Source organism: Squalius cephalus (assembly GCF_949319135.1).
Source record: "Squalius cephalus genome assembly, chromosome: 25".
Classification (NCBI taxonomy): Eukaryota; Metazoa; Chordata; class Actinopteri; order Cypriniformes; family Leuciscidae; genus Squalius; species Squalius cephalus.
Window position 1 is genome coordinate 690,120 of NC_137146.1, and position 13,216 is coordinate 703,335.

Here is a 13,216-nt window from a genome sequence, read left to right on the forward strand (position 1 = left end):
CCTCATCTAGAACTCACACATGACTCAGAAAGCAGAACCTCCTCTAGAACTATTTCTCACACGACTCAGAGAACAGAACCTCCTCTAGAACTCTTTCTCACACATCTCAGAGAACAGAATCTCCTCTAGTACTCTCTCACATACGACTCAGACTACAGAACCTCCTCTAGAACTCTCTCACACACGACTCAGAGAACAGAACCTCCTCTAGAACTCTTTCTCACACATCTCAGAGAACAGAATCTCCTCTAGTACTCTCTCACACACGACTCAGAGAACAGAACCTCATCTAGAACTCTCTCACACACGACTCAGAGAACAGAACCTCATCTAGAACTCTCACACACATCTCAGAGAACAGAACCTCCTCTAGTACTCTCTCACACACGACTCAGAGAACAGAACCTCATCTAGAACTCTCTCACACACGACTCAGAGAACAGAACCTCATCTATAACTCTCTCACACACAACTCAGAGAACAGAACCTCATCTATAACTCTCACACACATCTCAGAGAACAGAACCTCTAGAACACTCTCACACACATCTCAGAGAACAGAACCTCCTCTAGTACTCTCTCACACACGACTCAGAGAACAGAACCTCATCTAGAACTCTCTCACACACAACTCAGAGAACAGAACCTCATCTATAACTCTCACACACATCTCAGAGAACAGAACCTCTAGAACACTCTCACACACATCTCAGAGAACAGAACCTCCTCTAGAACTCTCTCACACACGACTCAGAGAACAGAACCTCATCTATAACTCTCTCACACACAACTCAGAGAACAGAACCTCATCTATAACTCTCACACACATCTCAGAGAACAGAACCTCTAGAACACTCTCACACACATCTCAGAGAACAGAACCTCATCTAGAACTCTCTCACACACGACTCAGAGAACAGAACCTCCTCTAGTACTCTTTCTCACACATCTCAGAGAACAGAATCTCCTCTAGTACTCTCTCACACACGAGTCAGAGAACAGAACCTCATCTAGAACTCTCTCACACACAACTCAGAGAACAGAACCTCATCTAGAACTCTCTCACACACAACTCAGAGAACAGAACCTCATCTATAACTCTCTTACACACAACTCAGAGAACAGAACCTCATCTATAACTCTCACACACATCTCAGAGAACAGAACCTCTAGAACACTCTCACACACACATCTCAGAGAACAGAACCTCCTCTAGTACTCTCTCACACACATCTTAGAGAACAGAACCTCCTCTAGAACTCTCTCACACACGACTCAGAGAACAGAACCTCCTCTAGTACTCTCTCACACACGACTCAGAGAACAGAACCTCCTCTAGTACTCTTTCTCACACATCTCAGAGAACAGAATCTCCTCTAGTACTCTCTCACACACGAGTCAAAGAACAGAACCTCATCTAGAACTCTCTCACACACAACTCAGAGAACAGAACCTCATCTATAACTCTCTCACACACAACTCAGAGAACAGAACCTCATCTATAACTCTCACACACATCTCAGAGAACAGAACCTCTAGAACACTCTCACACACACATCTCAGAGAACAGAACCTCCTCTAGTACTCTCTCACACACATCTTAGAGAACAGAACCTCCTCTAGAACTCTCTCACACACATCTCAGAGAACAGAACCTCCTCTAGAACTCTCTCACACACATCTCAGAGAACAGAACCTCCTCTAGAACTCTCTCACACACAACTCAGAGAACAGAATCTCATCTAGAACTCACACACACATCTCAGAGAACAGAACCTCCTCTAGTACTCTCTCACACACGACTCAGAGAACAGAACCTCATCTAGAACTCTCTCACACACGACTCAGAGAACAGAACCTCATCTATAACTCTCTCACACACAACTCAGAGAACAGAACCTCATCTAGAACTCTCACACACATCTCAGAGAACAGAACCTCCTAAAGAACTCTTTCTCACACATCTCAGAGAACAGAACCTCCTCTAGAACTCTCTCACACACATCTCAGAGAACAGAACCTCCTCTAGAACTCTCTCACACCCACCTCAGAGAACAGAACCTCCTCTAGAACTCTTTCTCACACATCTCAGAGAACAGAACCTCATCTAGAACTCTCTCAAACATCTCAGAGAACAGAACCTCATCTAGAACTCTCTCAAACATCTCAGAGAACAGAACCTCCTCTAGAACTCTCTCACACACATCTCAGAGAACAGAACCTCCTCTAGAACTCTCTCACACCCACCTCAGAGAACAGAACCTCCTCTAGAACTCTTTCTCACACATCTCAGAGAACAGAACCTCATCTAGAACTCTCTCAAACATCTCAGAGAACAGAACCTCCTCTAGAACTCTCTCACACACGACTCAGAGAACAGAATCTCATCTAGAACTCTCTCACACACGACTCAGAGAACAGAACCTCATCTAGAACTCTCTCTCACACACGACTCAAATAACAGAACCTCATCTAGAACTCTCTCACACATCTCAGAGAACAGAATCTCATCTAGAACTCTCTCACACACGACTCAGAGAACAGAACCTCATCTAGAACTCTCTCTCACACACGACTCAAATAACAGAACCTCATCTAGAACTCTCTCACACATCTCAGAGAACAGAACCTCATCTAGAACTCTCTCACACTCGACTCAGAGAACAGAACCTCATCTAGAACTCTCTCTCACACATCTCAGAGACTTGTTGACTAATTGACTTGTTTCATAATTTTGACTTTTTTTGTGCTTTTTTCCTCATAATTGACTTTTTGTCATAATTTCAACTTTGTCATAAATTCGTCTGTTTTGTGTGCTAATGTTGTCGTGTAATGCCCTGATTGAGTGTGTCTGCTCCTGCAGTGAAGGAGGGCTATAACGTGGGCTCGGACGTGACGGTGAGTCTGGACTTCCGCTCCACGGCTCCCGACGGGATTCTGTTGGGAATCAGCAGCACGAAAGTGGACGCCATCGGCCTGGAGCTGCTCAACGGACAGGTCAGTACAGTTAGCCTTCAGTACGGCTAGCCTCCAGTATGGTTAGCGTTCAGTGTGGTTAGCCTCCAGTATGGTTAGCCTTCAGTACGGTAAGCCTCCAGTATGGTTAGACTCCAGTATGGTTAGCCTCCAGTACAGTTAGCCTTCAGTACGGTTAGCCTCCAGTATGGTTAGCCTTCAGTACGGTTAGCCTCCAGTATGGTTAGCGTTCAGTATGGTTGGCCTTCAGTACGGTAAGCCTCCAGTACTGTTAGCCTTCAGTACGGCTAACCTTCAGTACGGTTAGCCTTCAGTACGGTTAGCCTTCAGTATGGTTAGCCTTCAGTACGGTTAACCTTCAGTACGGTTAGCCTCCAGTACGGTTAGACTCCAGTACGGTTAGCCTCCAGTACGGTTAGCCTCCAGTATGGTTAGTCTCCAGTACAGTTAGCCTCCAGTACGGTTAATCTTCAGTACGGTTAGCCTTCAGTACAGTTAGCCTCCAGTACGGTTAGCCTTCAGTACAGTTAGCCTCCAGTACGGTTAGCCTTCAGTACAGTTAGCCTTCAGTACGGTTAGCCTCCAGTGACCCGTGTTACGGTCCCCGTGACTGACGCTCGACCCGTCGCAGGTGGTGTTCAGCGTGAATAACGGCGCGGGCCGGATCTCGGCGAGCAGCAGGAGCAGCGTGAACATGTGTGACGGGCGCTGGCGGACCCTGGTGGCCAACAAGCAGAAGCACAGCTTGAGTCTGACCGTCGACGGCGTGACGGTGACCGTGGAGAACCCGTACTCATCCTCCACATCGGCCGAGACCAAAAACCCCATCTATGTGGGCGGACATCCAGGTACTGACTTCAGCATCGGCCCGTTTCTACGGGAACGGCGTATTGTCACCGACTTTTTGTCATAATTATTCTTTTTTGTCAATTTTCTTGACATAATTATGACTTAGTATGTCATGATTTTGACTATTTGTCATAATTTAAAATTTTTGTTATAATTGTAACTTTTTGTCATAATTACGGCTTTCTATAATTATGACATATTCATTCTAGTTATGACTTTCTATAATTATAATAACGTGTCATAATTTTGAATTTTTGTCATGAGTCATGATCTTGACTTTGTCATAAAACTTTTTTTTATCTATAATTATGACTTAGTATTTCATGATTTTTAGTTGTTGAGGTTGACGGTGTGTGTGTTTGTGTGTGTGTGTGTCACAGCTGAGGTGAAGCAGAACTGTCTTCGCACCAGAGAGTCGTTCCGCGGTTGCATGAAGAACCTGCGCGTCTTCAAGGGTCACGTGACTGACGTCCTGGACTTCAGCGCCGCGTTCACACACACACATGTGTTTCCTCATTCCTGCCCTGCATAAAACCATAATTCATCATGTTCTGAGAATAATCATAGAGATTTTACCCAAAACTTTGACTCTGTTAAGTAACACTTTACAATAAGGTCTCATTTGTTAACATTGCTTTTATTTTTGAATAGTAAAATTAGTGAAAATCAAATTGTTAATTTTTATGTTAGTTCACAGTGCATCCATTTGATTTTAAAAAAGTTTAACATTTAAGAGTTTTACATTGTTCATGTTAACTGAAACCTTATTGTGACGGTTTACCAGATTTGAAACTAGTTAATAAAACGCAACTTGTTTCTTAGTCGAGCGTGTCGCTTGTGTTACTGATGATGAAACCAACATTCCTTCACTATCTGGAACATTCCAGAACGCTGATACTGACACGGATTCAAACAAAGAGCTTTAGAGACACAAACTTGTTCAGATGAGTGATCTTATGCAACAATGACACACTGATGAGGTTTCATGTGTTTTAATTGGATTAGTTTCATAATGACCTGTAGTTTCACCCAAATATTACAGCAACTTCATTCCATATTTAACATCATGATATGAAATCTATGATATGGTTACATCTTCTTGAGAACAAAGATGATGATATTTTTGGCAGACACTGTGAAGTAAATCATCAGGGGTCAAAGGTCATCTGTCATCTGAATGATCTTTGTTTCTGTAGTTCATCAGCTTTTACTGTTTCAGTTTTTCACTCATTTTCAGTTTTTTAACACAGTAACACCATGTTTTCTGGACATTTACTACAGTAACACCATGTTTTCTGGACATTTACTACAGTAACACCATGTTTTTTGGACATTTACTACAGTAACACCATATTTTCCAGGCTTTTACTACAGTAACACCATGTTTTCCAGGCTTTTACTACAGCAACACCATATTTTCCAGGCTTTTACTACAGTAACAACATATTTTCCAGGCTTTTACTACAGTAACACCATATTTTCCAGGCTTTTACTACAGTAACAACATATTTTCCAGGCTTTTACTACAGTAACAACATATTTTCCAGGCTTTTACTACAGTAACAACATATTTTCCAGGCTTTTACTACAGTAACAACATATTTTCCAGGCTTTTACTACAGTAACACCATATTTTCCAGGCTTTTACTACAGTAACACCATATTTTCCAGGCTTTTACTACAGTAACACCATATTTTCCAGGCTTTTACTACAGTAACACCATATTTTCCAGGCTTTTACTACAGTAACACCATGTTTTCCAGGCTTTTACTACAGTAACAACATATTTTCCAGGCTTTTACTACAGTAACAACATATTTTCCAGGCTTTTACTACAGTAACACCATATTTTCCAGGCTTTTACTACAGTAACACCATATTTTCCAGGCTTTTACTACAGTAACACCATATTTTCCAGGCTTTTACTACAGTAACAACATATTTTCCAGGCTTTTACTACAGTAACACCATGTTTTCCAGACTTTTTTGAATATTTCTGAATATCAAGCGATCACATGGTTAGATGTGCAGATGCTCGTCGTCCACAGCAGGTCCTGATGGATAAACTTGTTCAGATGAGTGATCTTATGCAACAATGACACAACGATGAGGTTTCATGTGTTTTAATTGGATTAGTTTCATAATGACCTGTAGTTTCACCCAAATATTACAGCAACTTCATTCCATATTTAACATCATGATATGAAATCTATGATATGGCTACATCTTCTTCATAATACTCACTGTGACTTCATGTTTGGCCGGCGTATTAATAATAATGTGGTTTTGATGAAATGAGGCTACAGAAAATATTCCCATGGCTTTGCTGTAAAACGGTCACTATGATAAAACACAAGCAAACGCATTCGTCATGAGCTTCCACAACTCAAATGAGGAAAATAAAGGATTCGATGCACAAATTCAGTTGGCAACGTCAAGAACGTGTTACTACAAAAAATCAAATAAAAAAAAATCAAATCAACAAGTGCACATTTCAGTACATCATACATAAAAAACAGCTTTAAGATGAAAAAACAAACATATTCAGAGCATCAATAATATTACTGGCAGGCACTGAAGTAAATCATCAGGGGTCAAAGGTCATCTGTCCTGAATGATCTTCTTTGTTTCGTATGTTCATCAACTTTTAATGTTTCAGTTTTCACTCGAGTCCTTCATCAGTCCGGGTAGTGTTTGATGACATTGGCATTAATATTCATCTGGTTTAATTTGAGGTCATATTTACCCGTGCAGCTCATATTCCAAACCAAAATCAAAAGGCAAAATGTCAATGACATTTTTGTGTTGTGACATTATTTCAACATTCAAACACAAATTCACATTACTGTAAAATTATTGTAATACATCAGGGCATGTTATGTTTTTGATTAATGGTCATTCTTATTATTGTAACAGTAATGCGTTAATTAAAGGCACTACATCAACTATTAATTAGTGCTGTGAAACGATTAATCGCATCCGAAATAAACCTTATATATGTGTGTGTGTACTGTATAATTATTTAGTGTATATATAATTACACACACATGCATGTATATATTTAAGGAAAATGTATGAAAAAATATTTATATATAATATAAATTATATATAAATATATATGTACAGGAAAGTATTTCTTAAATATATGCATGCATGTGTGTGTATTTATATGTATAAAACAATTATACACAGTACACACACTTATATTATGTAAACAAACGTTTATTTTGGATGAGATTAATCGTTGCCCAGCTCTAATATTACTGTAAACATTTTCCCCCATTTTAGTAATTCATCAACAATGAGAATTTGATATAAAATGTGTTTTTTGTTGGATTTTGGGGCGAATACGAGCCGCTCGCAGGGTTCAGTTCACATGGCTTCATCACAAACATGCAGCTTATAGAAACAATACAAAATAATTATCATACAGCAGGATAAATTAGTGGTATAAATATTTTATGTACATGCTCTTTTTTACACTGGCTAGCGGTAAGAAGTGATGAAACATGCTTCTGTCCGGGACGGTCACACAGTTTTGGCACCAGGCAAACTCAATGACCAGCATTGAACCACGCCACAAAGGTCAACCTCAGGGTTTGACCTCTGACCTCCGCAGCACCTCTGCAGAAAACTGTTCTCAGGTCAGCGTGACTTTAACACCCATTCGCAGTGAGGATTAGCGTGGTAAACATCTAGTAAATGTGCGTCTGGATCCAGGCAGCGCTCGCCTAGAGAGAACCAACCGTTCTTCAGATTAATGCTTCAGTTATTCACTCACATTATATTATTACTAATTATATATATCATATAATAACTAGGGGTGTAACGATTCCCTCATGTCACGATTCGATACATATCATGATACAATAGTATTGCTATACTCCCAAGACATGTGATAAATGGTAAACAACATTTTTTATGTTGATTAAAATGCTAAATTTGATATCACATTGTGTGTGTAAATGAATATTCTTGGACTTGGTGCTGAAACCCAAAGCACAGGACAATAGAGACGCCAGAATAACAATATTCATGATTCTGAAGCTGAAAACACTGAATTATTATAGATGAATATGCTTGATCTCTGTCTCTGACTAGATATATTTAAAATAATGTCGGACACTTTTTACTGATAACATCAGCTATTTGATATATCATTATCAGGAGCCACAAATATTCCCCCATTGCATTATTACACATTATATTCAACATTATATATAGTAGTTTAATGTAGTTCTGACACTAAAACTCTGAAAACGTGATTTTTTTCCTCACACAGTAATTTTTATTTTGCGTGAACTATCCACAATACATATTGTTGCTTTTTTGTATTGCAATATATTGTGACATGATATATTGTTACACCCCTAATAATTACTATTTATTATTCACTCATATAATGGCACTGATGATGTTCGACTCACCGATGTTTCCTCCCACCTCGAACAGACACTGTCTCTGTCGTCGACTACCGCTCCGCGACCCGCGCCTGCAATCGACAGTGATTGGTTAACACCATCGGTTGGTTGGGTCATGTGACCTGTGTGTGTACTGACGTGGTTCACTAACCCGTTCTCGATGTCGAAGCGTGCCGTGATGTCTCTGGCCTTCATCTCGCAGCTCAACTGAATCGCCATTGAAACCTTGGCGTGAAGCGGCGCGTGAACTCTGATGACTCCGTCACGAAGATCAGTGACCTGAGGAACACACACACACAGTCTTATTATGTTATTATTACTAGTAGGGGTGTAACAATATATCATCTCACAATATATCACAATACAAAAATGCAACAATATGTATTGTGGATTGATAAAAATTACTGTGAGATAATTACTGTGAGTTTTAGTGTCAGTACAACATTAAACTACTATATATAATGTTCTATATAATGTATAATAATGCAATGGGGGAACAATTGTGTAAAAAGTGGCCAACATTATTTTAAATATATCTAGTCAGTGACAGAGATCAAGCATATTCATCTGAAATAATTCAGTATTTTCAGCTTCAGAATCATGAACATTGTTATTCTGGTGTCTCTATTGTCCTGTGCTTTGGGTTTCAGCACCAAGTCCAAGGGTATTAGGTATCATTACACCTCTTATTACTAATATTTTAGGTACTCTGATTGGATGAGCATCAAAACTGAGAATTTTCACTGTTTGTTTACACTCAGTGCAAGTTACATGTTTTTCGCCAGTAGGTGGCGCCAAATGACGTCTTTGTGAGTGAGTCAGTCCATTCAGCTAATTTGTTCAAAAACTCTTGATTAATTTAGGAACTAAACAAGCTTGACATTATTTTAATAATTACTTTATTGTTACTTTTTTCTAGATTTTTTTAATTATTATTATTATTTTTGAACATCACCTTTTAAGGCTCAACTGTCGAGCAACGCGTCACCGAGGAAATTACGCGCCAATTTCGATCAGCACTGACTGACTGACGGCCGTCGCGTGAAATCAGCGATAAAAGGATGTTCCTCAGTGTCATGATGCATTATTTCACGACTTTATGGCTGGACCTGGAGAATAAAAGCTCTAACAGACGAAGGTAATCGCACACGCTCAGTTTATCTCTCTCTTTTTCTCATACTCTATATAATAGGCTACTACTACAGTGCTGTAACTAGCCTACGCCGTCGTTGCTAGTTCTGACTGACTTTACGGATCTGTTTACTATCAACGGCACATTTGAATCTGTGGCGGGAGACGTATACGTATAGTATAGTAATCCACTTGAACAGATTCATATCGTCTGATGTAAGTGATGTTTGAGGCGCTCAAATTAAAATATGTAACGTTTAATGTGATGCCACATTCGGCCGCTCTGGATACGCGTCCGCCATCTTGGGTTTGTCAACATTTCAGATGCTGCCATCACAGTACAAATCATAAAATCGCGTTTTGCATAAACGGCCACATCATAATATTAGGATACACCAGAAATTCTCCAATGTTTTCATCAACCACCTATGAACTCAAATATGTAGCCTACTTGTCCTTCTGAGATTTTAAGTTCAATTCAATAATTTAACAACACAATCACAACACGCACTGTTATTTTAGCATTATTATACTTTTTTAGATACTGTTTTGTATGTATATAAATTGATACAGTAGCCTACACTACACACACATATATTATATAAACGCAAACCTTTATGTTAGATACGATTAATCGATTTAACAGCACTAATTTTATGTTATGAATTTATATTATGGTTAATTAATCGTTTTTATTAATTTTATTTCACTTTTAGTATATTTAAGTGCTTAAAGTGAAACTAAATGTTGCCAAAAAATGTATTAGCCTAGTTCAGTTAAGTTAACTTTCAGTTTCAGTTAACTTTCATTTTATTCCAAATGTTGTTGTTTTTTAATGGTTTTGGTTAGCTAAGCCTATAATAACCCTGGTTCATGGCTCCCCAGTGTCGATTAACTTTAATCCAAACGAGGAATGAAGGTTCAGTCCCATGAGCACTCACTTCACTGCGGTCTCGGTCCTTCTCCACGTTCCATCTCCTCAATAGCCTGCGTTTGGTTTTCTCTGAGGTCGGTGTTTTCTTGCCCATGGCAGCTTCGTTCATTTTTCTGACGTGGGAGATCAGGAAACACGGGACCTGCGGATACGAATATCAGACGTCAGCGACTCAAAGACATATTAATGAGCCCAGCTAATTTCTGAATATCAAGCGAAAACATGGTTAATGTAGCGGTTAATGTAGCTTTTCAGATGCTCACCGTCCACAGCATGTCCTGATGGCTAATGTTTTGGGGATTTTACTACAGTAACACCATGTTTTATGTACATTTACCACAGTAACACCGTATTTTCTGGACTTTTACTACAGTAACACCATGTTTTATGAACATTTACCACAGTAACACCGTATTTTCTGGACTTTTACTACAGTAACACCATGTTTTCTGGACTTTTACTACAGTAACACCATATTTTCTGGACTTTTACTACAGTAACACCATGTTTTCTGGACATTTACCACAGCAACACCATGTTTTCCAGGCTTTTACCACAATAACACCATATTTTCTGGACTTTTACTACAGTAACGCCATATTTTCTGGACTTTTACTACAGTAACACCATGTTTTCTGGACATTTACCACAGCAACACCATGTTTTCCAGGCTTTTACCACAATAACACCATATTTTCTGGACTTTTACTACAGTAACGCCATATTTTCCAGGCTTTTACTACAGTGACACCTTGTTTTCTGGACTTTTACTACAATAACACCATGTTGTCAGGCTTTACTACAGTAACACCATATTTTCTGGACATTTACCACAGCAACACCATGTTTTCCAGGTTTTTACCACAATAACACCATGTTTTCTGAACATTTACTACAGTAACACCATGTTTTCTGGGCTTTTATTACAGTAACACCATATTTTCTGGACTTTTACTACAGTAACACCATGATTTCCAGGCTTTTACTACAGTGACACCATGTTTCCAGGCTTTTACTACAGTGACACCATGTTTTCAGGCTTTTACTACAGTGACACCATGTTTTCAGGCTTTTACTACAGTGACACCATGTTTTCTAAACATTTACTACAGTAACACCATGTTTTCTGGGCTTTTATTACAGTAACACCATATTTTCTGGACTTTTACTACAGTAACACCATGATTTCCAGGCTTTTACTACAGTGACACCATGTTTTCAGGCTTTTACTACAGTGACACCATGTTTTCAGGCTTTTACTACAGTGACACCATGTTTTCAGGCTTTTACTACAGTGACACCACGTTTTCCACACTTTTTTGAATATTTCTGGATATGAAGCGATCACGTGGCTCATGTAGCTGCAGATGCTCACCGTCCACAGCAGGTCCTGATGGGTAATGAGGAGACGCACGAGTTGGGCGGCAGCGACGGCGACCTGCATCTCCTCCTGTTTGGCGTTCTTCCCGCGGAAAGTGAAGAGGTTTGGCGCTACGATCATGGAGACGTTCCACAGACTCATGCGGTTCGTCGCCTCGTACGCCACCACCTTTCTCAGGAACTCCAGAAAAGCCTGAGAGCAAACACCGCAAACATCATCAGGTTTATATTATTAGAGAATTCTAACTAACTCCAAACAGGAATTTTCTCTGGAAACATGCATAAGTTTGACTCCTGCAGCATTGAAGCTTCATTCCTTGCGAGTCGAACCCGTGACCTCTGCTGACGTCGACTGCATCTGTACTGCGTTTTCAGCAGATTTCAGCAGGAACAGAATCTCCACATGAGAATATGGGCACCAAACATGACGTCAAACAAGCCTGATTCTCTCTCACGTCTCTGTGTGTGTGTGCGTGTGTGTGTCATCACAGATTCATGCCGCTCGTCCGACCGGTTCATCAACTTTCCCTGAGAACATGTTCATTTAAACACACACTCAGTTCTCTAAATAGGGACATTCCATAGACTCGTACTGTTTTATTTACACTAAACCACAGAACGCTTATTTAAAATGTATTTTATTCTATCTTAACTTCTATAGATCTGGTTTCTTCTACCCTGGATATAATGTTCTGTGAGCAAATTCATATACATTTCAAGCTCCATAATAGGTTTTTGGCTATTGTGAGTAAAAACTAATTCTAAATACCACAAACTATAATTTATCATTGGAAATATAACTATGAGCAAGTGTTATTTGATTTTAGTATCACTGAGATACTATTATATTTGTTTTTTATATTTTAAATTAGTTTTTTATATTTGAATTTTCTGTTTTCATTTAAATTATAGTAAAAAAAAATTAATTTGTTGTGTTTTTATTAATTATTGCTTTTTGTTGAATACGTCCATATTGTTTTTATTCATTTATATTTCAGTTTTAGTTATTTTAATATATCAAGTTAAACTAAAAGAAAATGGGAAATTTTTATTTATTATTTTATTTCAGTTAACATTATATTTCAAGTAACGGAATTTGTTTTTATGGTTTTAGTTAACTACAATAATAATGGAACTTAATTATTTATAATTATATTTAAAATTACCGCCAGTCAAAGTTTTAGTAAATAAACAGTTTGAAAATGTCATTATAGCAGAAGTATCATAAATACATTGAGGGCCTTTTATTGTCTTTGAAAATTAGTGGTGTTGGAGTCAAAAAGCCTTAAATGATCGCTATTTAGTAGGGGTTTAACAATATATCATGTCAATATATTACAATACAAAAATTCAACAATATTGTGTATAGTTCACCCAAAATAAAAATTACTGTGTGAGGAAAAAATTCACGTTTTCAGAGTTTTAGTGTCAGAACTACATTAGACTACTATATATAATGTTGAATATAATGTATAATAATGCAATGGGGGAATATTTGTGGCTCCTGATAATGATATATCAAAT

General features: G+C 38.6%; 2 protein-coding genes across 4 annotated transcripts in view; one reads left to right on the forward strand and one right to left on the reverse strand.

The window, feature by feature from the left end:
• Window positions 1–6,365, forward strand: part of lama1 (laminin, alpha 1) — a 70,916-nt gene extending 64,551 nt beyond the window's left edge. The window contains exons 61-63 of the mRNA XM_079862459.1: window positions 2,864–2,997; window positions 3,608–3,824; window positions 4,206–6,365. Coding sequence (XP_079718585.1) covers window positions 2,864–2,997; window positions 3,608–3,824; window positions 4,206–4,357 — 503 coding nt within the window. The 3' untranslated portion in view covers window positions 4,358–6,365. The remainder of the gene's footprint in view (window positions 1–2,863; window positions 2,998–3,607; window positions 3,825–4,205) is intronic.
• A 695-nt stretch (window positions 6,366–7,060) lies between these two features.
• The window catches only part of arhgap28 (Rho GTPase activating protein 28), a 33,275-nt gene continuing 27,119 nt past the window's right edge, over window positions 7,061–13,216 (reverse strand). For all 3 annotated transcript variants that reach the window (XM_079862490.1, XM_079862491.1, XM_079862492.1), the window contains exons 11-15: window positions 11,688–11,885; window positions 10,320–10,454; window positions 8,399–8,526; window positions 8,254–8,318; window positions 7,061–7,557 (exon numbers count right to left, since the gene is read on the reverse strand). In XM_079862490.1, the coding sequence (XP_079718616.1) occupies window positions 7,472–7,557; window positions 8,254–8,318; window positions 8,399–8,526; window positions 10,320–10,454; window positions 11,688–11,885 (612 nt within the window). In that variant the 3' untranslated portion in view covers window positions 7,061–7,471. The remainder of the gene's footprint in view (window positions 7,558–8,253; window positions 8,319–8,398; window positions 8,527–10,319; window positions 10,455–11,687; window positions 11,886–13,216) is intronic.